Here is a 20,571-nt window from a genome sequence, read left to right on the forward strand (position 1 = left end):
TTTTCTCTGGTCCTGCTGAAGGGTCTTGGCCCGGAATGTCAAATGTACTCTTCCATAGATGCTGCCTGGCCTCCAGCATTTTGTGTGTGTTGCTTGGATTTTCAACATCTGCAGATTTTCTCTTGTTTGCTATAATACTTTAATTGGGTTTCTTACAACCTTCTTGAAGGAGCTGTGACTATTTTTAATCCTCTGGCATCATTTCACCTGGAATCAAATTGTGGAAAAAACTGCAGAGGCTATAAATAGGGCAGCACTCAGAGAAAGAAATAGAACCAGTGTTCCAGGGCAGAACGGAGAAGGGCTGTGGAATATTGGTGTTTGACGTGCTCAGCAGTGTTCCCTCTAATCTGTAATGACCAATATATCCAAAAATCTTGTGCTGTGCTACGTGTTTGCCCAGTGACAACATGTACGCACTGAATTTTTAAGTTGAAGTAAACCTGAAGCTATTCTAAGGCATTCTGCTTTAAACGAACTAGCAGATCTTTTGCACTTCGCGCCCTTTGCTTCTTTGGAATTCGACATAGTGAATCACTAATTTTTTCAATAAAAGTATAAATAAGCCAGTTCTAAAATCTACAGACAAACTCTACATGGTCAACACCGCCTGCATTAGAAACCGGAAAAGGAAATGTGATTGTGTACAAATGTGAAATATACTTAACCTGCCAACTTTTTGTGCACAGCTAAAATTCCTTTGTGCACTGGTAGCAAAAGATGTGTGTGTGTGTGCACACAGCTTAGAGGGAACATCGATGCTCAGTGTTTCCAGCATGATAGACTTCTGACTTTATTTACTTCACTTGGAAACGATGAAAACGATTATATTATCAGGGGTTGAATGCAGCGAAGTAATTACCGTTTGTGCATCCTGCATGCTTTAAAGTAAACAGAGTAAAAGTGTTCAAAAATCAAAGTAAATTTGTTACCAAAGTAATTACGGTATGTCACCATATACTACTCTTGAGTTTCATTTTCTTGCAGGCATTCTCAGTACTTTGATAATAAATATACTTTGAGCTAGTTGTCTGTTAAGAAAATAAGCTAAATTTATCAATGCAGTGGGTAAGGTGGACAATACATTTTAAAAGGAACGTCTTAATTCTGAGCCTATGTTCACACATTTGCCATTTGTACAAGCTTGTATTTTAAATGCTTGGGTCAAAGATTGAATTGAGGGTAGCCAGCTAGTTTCTGTGCTAACATGTGACTAAGTATGTGAGCTTCATCAGCCGGTGTGTAGTGGCATCAGCACCACACTTTGAGGGGAATGGCCCTGGGTTCGAATCCGGCCAGCTCCTTGCATGCTTTCCATCTGTGCTGGGTTGAGTGTCAAGCTAGCTAAACTTGGCCTCGTAAAAGCAGACACATGCTAAGTTATGTCTGAGTCTTTTTGAAGAGGTGGTGAAGGTAGAAAGGGCATAAAGGGCATAAAGGGCATAAATCCATAAAGGGCAGAACCTCCAGGATTGTGATCTCAGGATTGCTAACTGCGCCACGTGCTAGAGAGGCTCGAAAATTATACAGTTTAATATATAGATAGATACTTTATTGGTTCCAAAGGAAATTACAGTGTCATAGTAGCATTACAAGTCTAACAGGAGGGGGTCATCACTTCCCCGGCTGTAAGTTGACTCATTATAAAGCCTGATAGCTGAGGGTAAGAATGACCTCGTATGGCACTCTTTGGAGCAGCAAAGTTGTCTTAGTCTATTACTAGAAGTGCTTCTCTGTTCAGCCAAGGCAGCATGCAGAAGGTGAGAAACATTGTCCAGGATTGCCATGGTTTTCCGTAGGGTCCTTTGTTCTTCCACAGCCTCCAGTGTGTCCAGTTTGACTCCTACAACAGAGCCAGCCTTTCTAATCAGTTTATTGAGCCTGTTGGCATCACCTGTGTTGATGCCATTGCCCCAGCACACCACCGCATAGAAGATTGTACTGGTGACGACAGACTGGTAGAACAAGGGATTAGTGTAGGAAGGAAGGTGTAAGATTTTTCAATCATTGGGGTCTCTTCCAGGGAAGGTGGGAGCAATACAGAAGAGACAATTTGCACCTGAATTGGAGGGGGCTAGTATCCTAGAGGGAAGGTTTGTTAATGCTGCACAGCGGGGTTTAAACTGGAGTTGCAGGGGGTTGGGAACCAAAGTGCCAGAACAGTTCATGGAGAGGTCGTGAAGGCAGTTGTTGGTAAGACCTCAGACAAAGTCAGAAATCAAAAGGTTGGGCATGGTGCAACTAATGTCAATGCAAGAATTTATATTTCAATGCAAGAGGTCTCGTAGGAAAGGTGGATGAGCTCAGGGCATGGATCAACACCTGGATTTATAGCGCTGTGGACTTGGAATATTGAGCTGCTAGTCCTGCCCCTCCTGCAACCAATGTTCCATTGTTTTAGATACACAGAACAGGAGGGATTAGAGGAGGAGGGGTGATGTTACTAGTCAGCAAAATGTCACGGCAGTGCTCCATCAGGACAGACTGGAGAACTCGACTAGTGAGGTGTTAAGGGTGGAACTGAGAAATAAATAAGGTATGACCACGTTAATGAGCCTATATTACAACAGTCATAGGGATTTAGAGAAACACATTTGTAAAGAGATCGCAGATTGTTACAAGAAAAATAAGGTTGTTATAGTATGTAATTTTAATTTGACTGGGAATCCCATACTGTAAAAGGACTAGATGGATCAGACGAATAAACTCTTCTCAGGCTTCCAGCTGGGTACAAGTATCAATTTTAACCAATGTTTTGATGACAGACTCTGACGGCTTCATCAGGGATGATGCCTGGGTGTATCTAGTCTGGTGGTATTGAAACTCCTGTCGTCTGTCCCTCTTGATTGGTTTTAGTCCTCATCCAATCAGGTTTCCGTGTCCCATTTGTTTATAATTGAATTTAAGTTCTTAGAGCGACACCTTCGTCTTTGTTAAAATTCTTATCCACTAGTTTTATTTCAGACTTTTCCTTCACTAGGCGGTCCCAAAAGCCATTGGCATAGCACAGTAGTTTTGTGCCTTTGAAGTCAATCCTATGGCCACTGTGAATACAATGTTCTGCTACCACCGATTTCTCTGGGTAGTCTAAACGGATACACCTCCTGTGCTCCTTGATGCGGGTTTCCACCACGTGTCCCACCTGCTCTGTGTTCCCAGGGAAGCCTGTAAGTGCTAGCTGTCCAGCGTCCCAGATCATCTCTGACCCCCTTAAGCTGTGATTTGAGCTTCCATAGGTAAATATGCAGAGAGATAGGTTTGATCCCTGGGTTGAGATGCTAAATTGGCAAAAGGCTAATCTTGATGGTATCAGAAATGATCTGGTGAGTGTGGATTGGAACAAGCTGTTTTTTGGCAAAGGTGTATTTGGAAAGTGGGAGGCCTTCAAAAATGAAATTCTGAGAGTACAAAGCTTGTATGCGTCTGTCACAATAAGAGGTAAAGATAACAAGGGTAGGGAACCTTGGCTATCAAGAGATATTGAGGCCCAGGTTAAGTGAAAAAAGGAGGTGCATAGCAGGTACAAGTAGGTACAAATGAGGTGCTTATGGAGTACAAGAAATGCAAGAGAACACTTAAGAAAGAAATCAGGAAGGCTAAAAGAAGACATGAAGTTGCTCTAGCAGACAAAGTGAAGGAGAACAAGAGGATTACAAGGGACCTGGAAGACCAGAATGGTAATCCATGTAAGGAACCAAAACAAGAGGTGGAGATCTTAAATGAATTCTTTACATTTGTATTTACTGAGGAGACGGATACTGAGTCTGCATGGAGGTTGGTCACCAGTGGAGTGCCTCAGGGATCTGTTCTGAGACCCTTAATCTTTGTGATTATTATAAATGACCTGGATGAGGAAGTGGAGGGATGGGTTAGTGAGTTTGCTGATGACACAAAGGTTGGAGGTATTGTGCATAGTGTGGAGAGCTGTCTGAGGTTACAGTGCGACATTGATAGGATGCAAAACTGGGCTGTGAAGTGGCAGATGGAGTTCAACCCAGATAAGTGTGAGGTGGTTCATTTTGGTAGGTCAAATATGATGGCAGAATATAGTATTAATGCTAAGACTCTTGGCAGTGTGGAGGATCAGAGGGATCTTGGGGTCTGAGTCCATAGGACGCTCAAAGCAGCTGCACAGGTTGACTGTGTGGTTAAGAAGGCATATTGTGTATGGGCCTTCATTAATCGTGGAATTGAGTTTAGGAGCCGAGAGGTAATGTTGCAGCTATATAGGACCCTGGTCAGACCCCACTTGGAGTACTGTGCTCAGTTCTGGCCACCTCACTACAGGAAGGATGTGGAAGCCATAGAAAGGGTGCAGAGGAGATTTACAAGGATATTGCTTGGATTGGGAAGCATGCCTTATAAGAATAGTTGAGTGAACTCGGCCTTTTCTCCTTGGAGCAGTGGAAGATGAGAGGTGACCTGATAGAGGTGTATAAGATGATGAGAGGCATTGATCGTGTGGATAGTCAGAGGCTTTTTCCCAGGACTGAAATGGTTGCCACAAGAGGACACAGGGGAGTAGGTACAGAGGAGATGTCAGGGGTAAGTTTTTTTACTCAGAGAGTGGTGAGTGCGTGGAATGGGCTGCCGGCAACAGTGGTGGAGGCAGATACGATAGGGTCTTTTAAGAGACTTTTGGATAGGTACATGGAGCTTAGAAAAATAGATGGCTATGGGTAAGCCTAGTAATTTCTAAGGTAGGGACATGTTCGGCACAACTTTGTGGGCCGAAGGGCCTGTATTGTGCTGTAGCTTTTCTATGTTTCTACAGAAATGTGGCAAAGCAGTGTCAACTTCATGGATCCTGTGCAGATTACAGAGGAGGAGGTGTTTGCTACCCTAAGGCAAATCAAGGTGAATAAATCCCCATGGTCTGACAAGGTGTTCTCTTGGACCTTACAGGAGGCAAATGCAGAAATTGCTGGGGTCCTAGCAGAGATATTTAAAACATCCTTAGCAACAGATGTACCAGAGGACTGGAGATGGCTAATGTTGTTCTGCTGTTTAAAAAAGGCTCCAAACATAAACCAGGAAATTATAGGCTGGTGAGACTGACATCAGTTATGGGAAAGTTATTGGGAGGTATTCAAAGGGGCCGGATATACAAATATTTGGAATGACGTGGACTGATTAAGGATGGTCAGCATGGCCTTGTGCATGGTCAGTCATAACTAACCAATCTTATAGAGTTTTTCAAGGAAGTAACCAGGAAAGTGGATGAAGGCAAGGCAGTAGATGTTGTGTACATGGACTTTAGTAAGGCCTTTGATGAGGTCCCGCATGGGAGGCTGGTCAAGAGGTTCAGTCACTCAGCATTCAGGATGAGGTAGTAAACTGGATTAGACATTGGCTTTGTGGGAGAAGCCAGAGAGTGGTACTAGAGCGTTACCTCTCTGACTGGAGGCCTGGGACTAGTGGAGTGCCACAGGGGTCGCTGCTGGGTCCTTTGTTGCTTGTCATCTATATCAATGATCTGGATGTTAATGTGGTTAACTGGATCAGCAGATTTGTGGAGTGCGCTAAGATTGGGGGTGTAGTGGACAGTGATGAAAGCTATCATGGCTTGTAGAGGGATCTGCAACAGCTGGGAAAATGGGCTGAAAAATGATAGATGAAATTTAATGCAGACAAGTGTGAGGTGTTGCATATTGGGAAGACCAACCAGGGTAGGTCTTATACAGTGAATGGTAGGGCACTGAGGAGTGCAGTAGAGCAAAGGGATCTGGAAATACACATCTATAGGTCATTGAAAGTAGCATCACAGGTAGATAGGGCCTTCATTACTCAAAGTATTGAGTACAGGAGATGGGATGTTATGCCAAAATTGTATAAGACATTGGTGAGGCCTAATTTAGAGTATTTTGGGCAATTTTGGTCACCTATCCACAGGAAAGATACAAACAACATTGGAAGAGTACAGGGAAAATTTACAAGGATGTTGCTGAGTCTGAAGGACTTGAGTTATGGGATTGAATAGATTAGGACTATATTCTTTAGAACGTAGAAGAATGAGAGGAGATTTAATAGTGGTATACAAAATATATAAATTTACAGGGGTATTGATAGGGTAAATGCAAGCATGCTCTTTCCACTGAGGTTGAGTAGGACTACAACCAGAGGTCATGGGTGAAGGGTGAAGGGTGAGATGTTTGAGGGGAACACGAGGAGAAACTTCTCCATACAGAGAGTCATGAGTGTGTTGAATGAGCTGACAAGCACAAGCTCAATTCCAGTGTTTTAGAGAGCTTTGGATAGGTGGAGTGCATGATAATAGGGATATGGAGGGCTGTGGTCCTGGTGCAGGTTGATGGGAGTAGGCAGTTTAAATGGTTTCAGTATGGACTAGATGGACAGCAGTGATCCATAGTGAGAATCTGTTGTTTATGATATACCCATACAGTACTGTGCACATATATAGCTAGTGTGCCTGAGACTTCTGCTCAGTACTATATTTGTCAACGTGGAGTGGAGAGTGAGCCTGTAAATCTGTTGGGAATGGCAAGGGTGGAGTGCCATGGGAAGGGTGTGGGGCAGGGGTTGGCAGCAGTGCAGACACACCCAGGCTTGAGACACCAGGCAAGGTCATTTGATTCCAAACGGTTGGTTTATTGATCATTACAGAATGTCTCTCGGGTGCTTCCCACTCCCTCTTCTCTCCCTCCCCTCTCTCTGTCCCCTTTTCTCTCTCAGTCCCCAATTGAGGCCCACAGCAGAATCAGGTTTGTCATCACTCACATATCTCATGAAATTTTTTTTTACGGCAGCAGTATAGTGCAATACATAAAATTACTACAGTATTGTGCGAAAGTCTTGGGTAGCCGAGCTATATTTGTGTACCTAGAGTTGAATGAAAACGCGGCTGGGTTGGTTAGTACGTTTGCAGATGTTTGGTGGTGTTGTGGATAGCACAGAAAACTGGCAAAAGATATAGTGAGATGTAGATCAGTTGCAGAAAAGGCAAATTGAGTTTAATCTGGCTAAATGTGAGGTTTTGCACTTGGGAGATCCAGTTTAAGGAGACAGTCCATTGGTACTGACAAAACCCTTAACAATGTTCAATGTACAGAGGGATCTTGGGGTCCAAGTCCATTAAGCTCCCTGAACATTGCTATACACATTAACAGGGTGGTAATGAATGCGTATGGCATGCTTGCTTCTGTTAGTGCGGGAGTTGAGAAATTTTGTTGTAGCTTTTTAAAAGCTTTGGTTAGGATGCATCTGGATTATTGCATTCATTTCTGCTTACCCCATTATAGTAGGCTTGGGAAAGGGGAGAGAAGAGATTTACCAGAATGCTACCTGGATTTGAGGGCAAGTGCTATCAGGAAAGATTTGAGTTTTCTTCTGTTGAGCAGCAGAAGCTGAGGGGAGCTTGTCAGAAGGTTATCAGATGGAGAGGCATTGTTAAAGTATCTTTTACTCAGGGTTAAGTAGCTAATACAAGAGGGCATACATTTAAGGTAGAAGGGTTAAATTCAAAGTAGGTGTGTGGGGCAAGTTTTTCTTGCGCAGAATTATGGGTGCTCGGAAAGCACCGTCAGGGTGATAGTGAAGGCAAATACAACGGAAGTGTTTAAGATGCTCCGAGATAAGCATGTGAATGTGCTGAGAATGGAGAGATATGGGTATTGTGCAGGCAGAAGGGATTAGTTTGGCTTGGCTTTTAATTAGTTCAGCACAACATCGTGACCCAATAGACCTGTTCGTGCACTTAACTCTTCGTTCTATCCTTCAGATATTTATGATTTACCTCTTGGGCTAGTTTGTTCAATAAAAGAATCTGCTTTCGTTGAATCATCTTTGATGTAAAACATCCCAAGACCCTTATAGGAAAATGCAACACTAGATTCTTTTCCCAAAGTAATAATGGATTGGTCAGAGAGCTGTGTGTGTATCTTAGAAGAAGTGGTTAGTGCTAGTATGGAGTGTCAGGAAATTTCACTGAGCCATTTGAGGACACAGCATTTTAACAAGGAATGTGCTAGATTTACCAAGTTCAGTCAGCTGGACAAGCAGTAGTGAAGCAGTTAAAATTAAAGTGCAAGAGGCCAGAGTTGGAGAACAACAGGGACTCTAAGCCATTTTAGGAGGTTGTGTGAAACTGGGGTTTACATGTGCAGGTGCTTGGATGCACTCTGCTCCATGACAAGGAAATAGACCAGGAGGGGAATTTATTATTTGAAATGTTACCTCATTAGGAGCCTGTGTAGGTAATAAACTACAGTGATGAGCCGCAGGGTTAAGGTTATGGGCAGCAGCTTGTGTCCTAACTCGCAGTAGGTTGGAACATGTTCCTTCTTTAACTCTAGTGCCTGGGAATAGATCTTGTACGGCAGAATGCTTTGTTGGTTCCTATTGTCACTGTTGGACAGCACTCATGGCATAGAATTTTAAATTATAGAGTGGAATTCAGTTAATTGGGACACATCCAGACCAGTACATTCTGGCCCAATTAAGTGTCTGCCCTAATTAGCTGAGGTTTCATGGAAATAGTTAAAAAGGTATAAAAACACAAACTGATTTTAATTGGATAACAAATGATGTATTCAAGTGAAATACAGAACGAATTAGAACACTACCCATACACTACAGTACTATAAAACTGTTCCTAATATAAATTAATTCCTAATCATTATCAACAGAGGAATTCATTGTATGCTGCCATGTTCTTTTGATTGACTGGAAATGAACAAAATCAATGCAGACACCAAGTGCAGATTATGGACTGCCTTCATGCAATCATTTTGATTTTATTCTCTAAATCTTCATTTTCTTTGTAACATTCAAGATGTAAATAACTTAAATTTTTAGTATTCCTTTAAGTAATTAAGTTGCTTCATTTTTACTTCCTGACGTTCCTCGCATCTCCAAGCCTGAATGCTTGAAACGACAGAGAGCAAATCAGTTCTGAATTGCTTAACTCTCACCAACTATCAGTGAAAAAAAATCACAGCTTTGTGAACAGAAAATCACATGCAATTGACTATTTAAAAAAGTTTCTTTCTAAGTGTTGTGTCTAGCGGCCACACAAATGCGCATGACTGTTGCTAGTTAGAAACTGTTCAACAACAGTCTCCTTTCTTAATTAAGTGGATCAGAGAAACAAAGAGAATCCTTGCTGTTTTCTCAATTAGTTTTTGTTCTTTAAGAGTTGTCCCAAATAAAAGGCTGTCCCAATTAGCCAGAATCCACAGTATTATTATACTGTATGGTCTGGTTGGTGTGAAATATTAGTTGCAGTTTGTTCATAGTTATATCCAAAAATTAAATCATTTGAATTATTTGTTTATAGTTCAGTTGTACCATGTTTCTAAACTCAACAGAACACTAATTATTATTTTTTCTTTTTTCAGTAAAATGAGAGAGAATAAGAAAACTTCAGAACTAATTAAAACAGCTAATCTTCTATTTAATTCATTTGAACCATATTATATGTGGGACTATATAGCTCGTTGGTTTGAAGAATGCTGTAGGTAAGTCCTTTATTAACTGCATTGTGGTAATCATTCAACATGTAGAGCCGAATTTCTCCAGAGTTGTATTTTTTTAAGATTTTGGGACAATCTTGTGGAAAGTTTCCAAAATTTTTATTTGCTGAATGGTTATTTAAATAAAATATTACAAATGTTTGGATATATTCAACAGGCTAGGCAGCAGTTGTGAACAGAAAGTTGGAATTAAATTTTTGAAACTGATAAATATCATCAATATGAAATATGTTAACTATTTCTCTCTCCCGTGATCTTCTCTGACCTCCCATGAATTTCCAGCACTTGCTGTTTTATGCAATTGTTTTTGACATCTTTTCAAAACTGCTGGGTGCAGAAGTCATGTCATTTCCAACGAAGCATATTGTTTTTAAACACAAAAATGGTATGAGGCTATCTGTTAGATATATTTTTTTGGGTTCTAGCAATCAAGTGTGAAATAAATCTTTATTAAACCCTGTTAAAACGGAATAGTAAGTAAAGTTTTTCTTTAACCTAGCTATTTTTAATCTTCACAACATAATAAAGGGAAAAGACAAGCCAGACGGTGGGGATAACAATTTAAGAAATTGCCTCTAATTGTTATTGAGTTGTAGTAAAACTGTGCTTCTATTAAGTTCACTAAAGTTGTATGTTTGTTCTATGATAATTTAATGGGTTATATCATGCAGTGAGAATTGTGCCTTGTCCTTTACAGAAGAAATCTGTATCTATTTTGGAAACTTTTAACATAAAGTATTCCTGAGGCATAGCACAAGAATATTGTCCAAATAAAACCACGTTTCAGAGGCATTTAGATAGATAATTAAGTATGCAGGTTATAGAAAAGTAAAATCAAATGGGATTAGTGTAGCTGAGCAGATGGGTCAACATGGACGTGGTGGGTGGGAGGGAGGGCCTGTTGTGCAGATTAGTGGCTCTAAGGCTACATCCACACTACGCCGGATAAATCTGTATCCTGTAGCAATGTACTACATACAGAGCTAGAGACAACGACACGCAGTCGGTAAATCGTTTGGAGACTAGTTTATTCAAACTTCGTGGCGCTGGCATTTAATCCCTAGCGCCCGCCCTCTCCGGGCGGAATTGACGTCAGAGGTGCATTACCAAAGTCTCTCCCCGCGCGCTGGCTATTTGTGAGCCGGTTCGCCTGCGCAGAAAGTGGGTCACCACAATCCAAAGCTTTTTCTCTTTGTTTTTACCCTCCGTCCACACTAAAACGGTGTTTTCATCCCCCGAAACCGGAGCTTTTCAGAAACGCTTTCCAGGGTGGGTATTTTTGAAAACGCTGCTCGGGCAGATCATTGTGGACGGGGTAACCGGAGACTTTTGAAAATGCTGTCAGACGGCAGCGCGCTATTTCATTGTTTTCTTGAACACAACCTAACTATTTCAGAACAGACGACAATGAGACTGAAGCCAGGAGAGTTAGAAATGTACTTACCAAATACTTTGACCCATAACTTACTGAATAAATAAGTATACTGTACTCACTTTGCCCTGTTTTCTCTCCTTGCTCATATGAAGGTGGTTTACCTATTTATGCAAGTACTTCTCTGACAATAGATGTGTAACAGCCTAATGTAACATTGTATGGAAATACAAAATAACACTGGTGCAGACATGTTTTACACATTTAACAGGGTGCATTATTAATGCAACAGAGTTAGTCAGTTTTTCAATGTTCGTCATCAGCTGGGTCAATCTGTCCGTGAACTCCGTCGGTTGCCGCCGTACACTCCAGTATTTGTTTTTTTTAGTTTTAAGTTCTCCTGCGCGAAAGCCAACAGCCGTCTGTCGTTTAAGTTTTTCTAGTCTGTAACTACACAATTGCGCACTTTTACGGCGAGATTCGACATCAAACATGTTGCTTGTTTTCGGTACGTGTCCTACGCATGCGCAGGAGGAGGAGATTCACCGAAATCTTCGTTTCAGTGTGGATAGAGATGTTTTCAAAAATGCATAGTGTGGACGGCTATCGTTTTTACGCGAAACCGGCATTTTCAAAATTATCCGGTCTAGTGTGGATGTAGCCTAAAATGTGACACTGTGCCATTGAGATTTAATTGACATACATCAGTTTTAACAAGCAGTTTAGCACTGGAAGAGGTGGGGGGATTTGGACATGATATTGCTATCATTAGGGCCCGAGCATTGTCAGTCTATTAAAACTTGTGTATTCAAGAGAATCAGAGTGATAAAGATCTCAGTGTCTTATAGTTAGGCAACTTTCAGGCATTGGGAAGGATGAAGTCAAGAGTTTTGGGATTGAGGTAGTGGTTTGACATGATCTGGAAACAAAGGTAGAAAATTAAAATCAAGAAATTAGTTTTGGGTAAAATAGAGGGTGGAATTTGAGGCATGGAATATAATTTAGAGGTTGAAAATTAGGTCCAGCAAAGAACAATTTTGTATACATATGGAAGAAGCACATGAAGGAAAGGGTGTTTCTATTAGTATCTGGATTAAGATGGCGCTATCGAACGTGTGTGACAGCTTCCTGGTAGTCAAAAAACTAAGATATCTGACTAAAAAAATCACTAAAAATATCTTTTCTGAGGTAAATTGTATTAAATTATCGCTGCAAACTGTAAAGGGACGAGTGGTGGTGAGGCGGGGTTCGTGTGATGAATCGATGCAGATGGAGTCCTGATGCCTGGCCCAGGAGTGAGGTTGGGTCACCCTGGGTGCTGTCGGGAGAAGTTCAGGCCTGGGCAGAAGAGCTTTGATTTCGGTGCTCGTACAACTGGCCCGGGTGCGAGGTTTGATCGCTCTGGGCACGGAGCTGATTTGAAGAGCTTGAGAGTGGCTTCAGGCTGGGAGACGAAATCTGGGCCTGGAGTGAGTCACTGGGCAGCGTGGTCTCGGCCCAGGGCCTTTTGGAGCAGCGGTGCCCGGATCTTAGTGTGAGGTGCGATCTGCTGTTTAGGCAATTTAAATGCTGGTCCAGATCGGAGGCAAGAACCGATTTGTTTACTCCTCTCTCTAGAGCATGGAGCCTTTCATTGTTCCATTGTGGCTCAATTTAAACACCAGCTCAGATAGACTGAAAAGACAGAGTGTCTGTTGGGACAAAAGCCAATTTCGTTTTTTCTCTGTGATGGTCAACTCCATGTTGCTGAGGCTATGAAGACTGCCCTGACTGCTGTGCTCCATGCCCTCCAATATGATGAACTGATAAACGAGGCTTTAGGCCTACTGTAGGTTGCTCCAGGGTTCGGATTTGAAGACGAATTTCTCATTTGGAGTATTGTTGTTCGCTTCAATTGTTTGCATGACTTGTATTTTTTTCTTTCTCTAGTGTATCGAGTGTTAGTATTTTATTTTTTAATTTTTATTTTTTTTCCTTTAAATTGTGTTCTTTGAGTTTCCTGCTGTGACCGAACAAATCTCAAGGTTGTATAATTTATGCATTCTTTGATAATAAATGAACTTGAACTCTGCTGTCTACATAGAAATGCATTAGGTAGATAATTTTTTTAAATGCATTGCAACCTATTACTGCTGCAAAACAAATTTCGTGACATAGGTCAGTGATAATAAACGTGATTCCAACTCTCAACAGGAGAACACTCAATGCACGGTTGCAGGCTTCCTCTCAGGGAAAGGAAATGTCGGAGTACTCTCTGGGTGAATTCTGTCTCTTGGTAGACTTCCTCTTGGACATAGTATCATTGGTAAGGAGTTCACCTAATTGGTTTCTGTCATTGTAAGCACTATTGGAGATTACAAACAAAGTTAAGAATTTTAAGTGAATGCTGGGGAAAAAGTGATCACTGACTGGGATTTGCACTGAGTATTCTATTGTTATGCTTTAATAACTGACAATTTAATAATTGAAGTCACATTGTACTCAACATTCTAACTTAAGCGATGACATCAGCTGATGGAAGTTGCCGTTTGAAGGAAAATAGGTCATGTGCCAGTCAGGCTTCAATATGTTATGATCCATAGTTTCACTAAGTTATGAACTGTAGGAGTGCAGGGACATTTTAAAGAGATAGGTAGCATATGTTGCAAACTGTTATAATCTGTAAGTTTGTAATTGTAGAGAAAGGGGTTGGACGAAGAGAAAGGGGTTAGCTGTGATTATTGTAGAGAAAGGGATTAGATGAAATATCAGAGGAACAAAATGCCGCTTGCATTTTGACAACCTTACAAAACATTAACTTTTCAAGTGACTTAATAACTTGCCCATAGAAAAGTGTGCTAAACCATTTGGCAAACTGTTGTGATATCCCAAATGTAACGCTGCGTGTAATCTGGGTGCTTTTTCACAGTACCAGGAGACTCCTTTATTTAGATAGCTTTCTGGTGTAGAATCTGAACTGCAGTCAACAAGTAACATGACATTGTATTGTGTTAACTGGGACTTTTGGAGTGGTTCAGACTTTGCAATCCACTCTAAGTATTAATGGAAATCATCACTCTTAACTTTGGACAATATTTTCTTTAGAAAGGCCTAAAATAAATGAGTTCTGAATGCATTATACCTTCTTTGGACCTCTACAATAATCCTTTACTAGGGTGCCTTAATAGTGTTAGATTTTATAATCAAAGTATCTTGTTAAGAAGTAGCATTTACTTTATATTCAATGGTATATATTTTTTGTGCCATCGTCTAGTCATAGTTTTGTGCTTCTTGTACGCGATTCGTGATAATCATCAATCTTAAGTTCAAGATGCAATATATTCTGAACCATAGTCTCACTAAGTTATGAACTGATTGACAAGCATCTTTAGAGCTTTTGATCAATGCCATTCTTCAGTACAAGATTCTTGCCATGACTCTTCAGTGGAATGGTACCTTGTTCCTACCAGTTTCGGCTGGATGAGAACATTTAGCCTTTATTTCTTGAAAATTTGAATGGGCTCTGTGCAACACTGACAGATGTAGCAGTTTGTTTGAACATCTAACATCAATAAGATCATTACACTCCTGCAATCAATGGAACTCCTCACGAGATTTGGCATTACAATTTTTGGATCCCCACCCAAAATGTCCATTGTTCCTCTGCTTCCACAGATGCTGCCTGAGCTGTCGATTTCCTCCAGCACATTTGTTCTCCAGCATCTGCAGTCTCTTGTGTCTCACTCTTAACAATGAAATCTTTATGAAAACCACTCTGGGAGCTGCAGCAAATAATTCTTCCTGTGTCAACTAACTATCGCACGTGACTTAACTGAAGCCACTTTCCAGAGATTGTAGTACATGTTTCCCCCTGTATAGAGTTTCTCCTGATTTTCAGGGCATCTTACATCCATCCAATTGTTTTTGAAATATACTTAATCTTGTTAGAAATGTGCTAGCAAGCCATCTTGCACACAATAAGCTCCTACCGTGTGATACTGACCGGAGAATCTGCTGTTTAGTGATGTTGGCTCAGGAATAAATATTGCTCAGGTGACCGAGCTAGTTGTCCCCAACCTGGTAAAAATCTGATAATCTGTCACTCTTGGTACCTGCTGAGCTGGCAGATCTTCCTGACCAAAGGATGTCACTCCTGTTCATACCCAAACACACTTAATTCCACTGAACTCTGTGAGTTTAAAGGGAGTGGGGAAAATTATAAGCTCCTTGGATTCTGTCTCTAGCCACAAACCTACCCACATTACTGACCGTAACCCCAGCACCTAGTGTGGCCCCAGTCACTTTCTCTGGACTCGTCCACTCCTGTAGTATGGCTGCAGACCCCAATGTACTTGCGACCTCTTGATCCCAGTGTCGACTAATGAGTCATCCATGACTCTGAACCTTTAGGATTTCTGGACATTCAGTTATGGATTGCTGGAGCTTTACTGGATTTAGTAAACCTTTGTTACTTGACTAACAAAGTAAAAAGTTGATATAAATATCATCTTCCACCTTTTATCTCAGTTCACCGGTTAACACGATCTACATAGAACAATCCAGCACATTATGTCTCTTCGGACATGATGTTGTGCTGACCTTTTAACCTAATCCGAGATCAATCTAATCCTTCCCTCCTACATAGCCCTTCACTTTTCTTTCATCCATGTGCCTGGCTAAGAGTTTCTTAAAAGTCCCTGATGTATCTGCCTCTACCACTACCCCAGGGAGCGCATTTCACGCACCTGTGTTTAAAAACCTATCTCTGACATCCTCCCCTATACTTTCCTCCAGTCACTTTAAAATGCCCCCTCATAATAGCCATTTTGCTCCTGGGAAAAAGATGCTGGTTGTCTATCTATGTTTCTTGTCATCTTATATACCTCTGTCAAGTTACTTCTCATCCTCTTTCACTCCAAAGAGAAAAGGCCTAGCTCACTCAAGTTATTCTGTAAGTCATGCTCTCTAATCCTGGCAGCATCCTTGTAAATCTTCTCTGCACCTCTTTAAAACTTCCACGTCCTTTCCATAATGAGGTGACCAGGACTGAACACAGTATTCCATATTTGGTTTAAGCAGAGTTTCTTAGAGCTGCAACATTACCTCATGGTTCTTGAACTCAATCCCTGACTAATGAAGACCAACATACCATTTGCCTTCTTAACCACCCCGTCAACTTGCATGACAACTTTGAAGGATTTATGGACATGGTCCCTCCCTTCCTCCACATTGCTAAGAATCTTGCTATTAACCTGCCATTCTGCTTTCATATCTCACCTTATCGAACTGTTATCCACACAGCAAAACTCCAAAAGAGAGTGAGTCCACGAGAATCCAAGGGAATCTCACTCTTCTGGCACAATTCTTTATACTTCAACACTAGGATACCAATGAACAGTTTCTAATGCTCTAATCACAAGGCCTAGTTATGCAACCACTGATGCCAGACAGACATTCTCTGAAGAGTATTGATAATAGTTGTGGCCACCTGTCTTGTAAAGACACTGCCCGGACGAAGGCAATGGCAGACCACTTCTGTAGAAGAACTTGCCAAGAACAATCGTGGTCATAAGACCCCGATCACCAAGTCATATGACATCATCATTTATCAATGATGATGATAAATCACCTCCTTCAACATTTGGGATGTAGTTAGTTAAATTTATAGAGTTAAATATTTACAATGGTAGCACATCCTAATTAGCAGAATCTATTTGAATGTTCAAGACTGGTGTCTGTTCCAAAGGTGTCTGAGTACCAACTGCAGACACCCAAAATGTATCCCTTTTTGTTGGTGTGAAGGATGGCTCCATGAATATACAATTAACCAGAAGGTTAAGTGACTAATTAGATCTGTTCTGAACTGTGCATTAAGTGGCAGAACTACATCTTTAACAATGTACTTACAGCAGGAGCATTCATCAGTTTTCCCCAGTGTAGTTTCAGTGGGACAGAATCAGAATGTCCCACACCCAATCATTGGTTTTACTAGCCACAATGTATCAGATGGAAGTTAAAATCTGTGCAGGTTTTATTTCCTGAAGACGTACTCATTTTAGTTAATCCATTATTATGCTATCCGCTATGTCATAATTCCAGAATGATCCTTAGATCCCTCTGTTTCTCTGCCTTGCTTTAATCCTGCCGTTAACCTCACCCTTTACCTTCAAGTTTGACTTTCCCAAGTGTATCACTTCACATTTTTCTGGACTGAACTCCATCTGCTACTCCTCAGCTCAGCTCTGCATCCTATCCAAGTGCTATTGTAATCTACAACAACCTTTTACACTATCCAGAACGCCACCAATCTTTGTGTTATCTGCAAACTTACTTAACCCACCCTTCCACTTCCTTGTCCAAGTCATTTATAAATATGAGCAAAGGTCCCTGTGGAGCACCACTGGTTACTGAGCTCCAGGCAGAATATATACCATCTACCACTGTCTGTGGGCAAGTTTCTCTGGATCCCTGATGCTTTGAGTGAGCCTACCACGGAGAACCTTATCAAACACCTTACCTTATCTATAACCAGCACATCTACCTATCAGTTTGTTTTGTTACTTCTTTGAAGAAATCATTCAGGCTTCTCAGGCATGACCTATCTCTCACAAAGTCATGCTGACTATCCCTAATCAAAATATGCTTCTCCAAATACTTGTAAATCCTGAATCTAAGAATCCTCTCCAATAGTTTGCCCACCACTGAAGTAAGATTTACTTGTCCATAATCCCAGGGTTACCCCATTACCTTTCATAAACAAATTAATACAATTTTTCACCCTCCAATCTTCTGGTACTACTACTGTGGCCAGTGAGGATGCAAAAAATCATTGCCAGAGGTTCAGTAATCTCTTCCTTTGTTTCCCTTAGTAAACTGGAGTAAATCTTGTCCATGTTTGTGAACTTATCTACTTTAACGTGTTTCAGAAATTCAGCACTGCCTCTTTCTTAACATTGACAAGTTCCAGAATATTAGCCTATTCTACACTGTCCTCACATTTGTCAAGGACCCCCTCCCTGGTGAATACTGAAGCACAGTGTTCATTAATGACCTCTCCTATATCCACCAGGCACGTTTCCCTGATTGGTCCTACCCTCACTCCAGTCATCTTCCTGTACTTCACGTATGTGTAGAATGCCTTGGGTTTTCCTTAATCTTCCTGGCCAAGGCCTTTTCATGTCCCCTTCTAGCTCCTATCTGGTTACCTTTTTACTCTCAAGAGCTCTGACGGATCTTTGCTTTCTAAACCTTTAATATGATTCCTTCTTCCTCTTTACTAGATATTCCACATCTCTTGTGAACTATGGTTCCTTCACCCTACCATCCTTTCACTGTCTCTATGGAACAAACCTATTCAGAACCCCAAACAACCTCCATATTTATGTTGTGCATTTCCCTAACTACATCTGTTTCCAAGTTCCTGCCCAGTACATCATAATTACCCCTCCCTCGATTAAATACGTTTATATACTCTCTGCTCTTACCCCTGCCCAAGACTATGATAAAGGTCAGGGGGTTGTGTCACTCTCTCTGGAAAAACTCATTCACTGAGAGATCTGACATCTAACCAAGTTCATTGCCTTGTACCAGATCCATAAGGCCTCTCCTCTGGTCAGCCTGCCTAATATTGTGTCAGGAATCCCTCCTGGACACCTAACAAATTCTGTCCCATCCAGACTCTTGCACCAAGCAGGTACCAATCAATGTTAAAGACGTTGAAATCATCCATTACAACAACCCTGTTATTTTTGCACCTTTCCAAAATCTGCCTCCTGATCTGTTCCTCGGTGTCTCTGTTGCTATTTGGGTTGGGGTCTTTAGAATACTCCCAAAAGAGTGATTGCTCCATTGCTGTTTGGGAATTCCACCCACACAATCCCTCCACAATGTCCTCCCTCTCTGCAACTGAAGTGCTATCCTGTGTTAGCAATGCCACTCCTCCACCTCTTTTACCTCCCTTCCTGTCCCTTTTGAAACAGCTCAACCTCGGAACATGCAGGAGCCATTCCTGCCCTTGTGACAGCTAAGTCTTTGCAATGGCCACAATGTCATTGTTTCATGTACCGATCCATGCTCTAAGTTTATCACCCTTATTCCTGATACTTCTTGCATCAAAATGGGCACATTTCAACCCATCACGCTAGCTGCAGTTTTGCTCTATCAATTGCCAATCCTTCCTCGCAGTCTCACTACATGTTGCATCTTTTGAACTAACTGTTCCCTCCTCTGACCCATCACATTGCTTCCCATCCCTCTGCCAATCTAGTTTAAGTAGTCCTCAACAGTTCTGGCAAATCTGCCCACAAGGATATTGATCCCACTCAAGTTCAGGTGTAACCTGTGCTTTTTGTAGAGTTCCTATCTTCCCCAGAAGAGATCTCATGAGCTACATACTTTAAATCTTGCACTTTGCACCAGTTCTTAAACCACGCATCCACATCCTATTCTTACCCTCGCTGGCGTGAGGCACGGACGCAATCCAGAAAATTGTAAATATGTATAAAGATAACTAGACCATTTATGATGCCGTTTCTCTGTTGAGATGAGGAAAGGACATCATTACTGCTTCCTTTAACAAGCAGCAAAACAATATCTTTGCATGTCTCTGATTATTCCTGGGATAGGTGATTTGGTGTGCCAGAGTGGGGGTGGTGGGGTGCATAGGTGGAGGGAAGGAATTCCCGTAGGGCTCCACAGCACAGTTTCTCTCCAGAACTCTGCCAGCCTGATTGGCATCCATCTGGACAAGGCACTGGGAGCTTGCACTTGGATTTGTGCATGCCTTCCAAAGACTTCGTCGATCCCAGGGTGCTGGTCTAATTGTAGGTTGGGAAGTAGGGAAACTTCAAAGCTTGATAGGAAGTGCCTCAGTTTCTTTTTTTATAAGCAGTGCTGTAAAAGCGCCTTTCCCATGATGTACTTATCTTTCATTAATCAGCCTTAGAAACTCAAATGGACATGAAACTGCTGGAAATAATAGGTCAGGCAACACTTACTGATGGTGTTTCAGATCAATGAGAACCAGAAAAGAGAGGAAACCAGGCAATATTTCTTCAAGATATCTAGAAAGGATATACTGATACTGGAGAGGGTTCAGAGAAGATTTGCGAGAATGATACCAGGAATGAAAGGGTTACTGTATAAGGAACATCTGGCAACTCTTGGGCTGTATTCCCTGGAGTTCAGGAGAATGAGGGGGATCTCAGAGAAACATTCCGAATGTTAAAAGGCCTGAACAGATTAGATATGGCAAAGTTATGTCCCATGGTAGGGGAGTCTAGGACAAGACGGCATGACTTCAGGACTGAAGGACATCCAATTAGAACAGAGATGCAGAGAAATTAGTTTAGTCAGAGGGTGGTAAATCTGTGGAATTTGTTGCATGAGCGGCTATAGAGGCCAAGTCATTGGGTGTATTTAAGGCAGAGATAGATAGGTTCTTGAGTAGCCAGGGCATCAAAGGGTATGGGGTGAAAGCAGGGGAGTGGGGATGACTGGAAGAATTGGATGAGCCCACAATTGAATGGCAGAGCAGATTTGATGGGCCGAAGGCCTGCTTCTGCTCCTGTATCTTGTGGTCTTACCTTAAGAAGGAAAAACTAATTTAACATTACAGATTGATGAACTTAAATCAACACTGACCAGTTCTGACGCAAACAGGAATGGCTGGTTATCCAAAGTTTGACTACTAAGTCCCAAGGGGTGCATCATACCCAGACAGAAGATAAA

The 20,571-nt window shown here is 41.6% G+C and overlaps 1 protein-coding gene across 6 annotated transcripts in view; it reads left to right on the plus strand.

The window, feature by feature from the left end:
- The window catches only part of dop1a (DOP1 leucine zipper like protein A), a 182,781-nt gene that overhangs the window by 65,040 nt on the left and 97,170 nt on the right, over positions 1–20,571 (plus strand). For 5 of the 6 annotated variants that reach the window (XM_073051710.1, XM_073051712.1, XM_073051714.1 and 2 more), the window contains 2 exons: positions 9,357–9,476; positions 13,057–13,168. In XM_073051710.1, the coding sequence (XP_072907811.1) occupies positions 9,357–9,476; positions 13,057–13,168 (232 nt within the window). Of the gene's footprint in view, positions 1–9,356; positions 9,477–13,056; positions 13,169–20,571 lie in introns of those variants that run through there. The other variant, XM_073051715.1, reaches the window with a different exon arrangement.

The sequence above is a fragment of the Hemitrygon akajei genome, chromosome 7 (genome assembly GCF_048418815.1).
Source record: "Hemitrygon akajei chromosome 7, sHemAka1.3, whole genome shotgun sequence".
In the NCBI taxonomy this organism is placed as follows: domain Eukaryota; kingdom Metazoa; phylum Chordata; class Chondrichthyes; order Myliobatiformes; family Dasyatidae; genus Hemitrygon; species Hemitrygon akajei.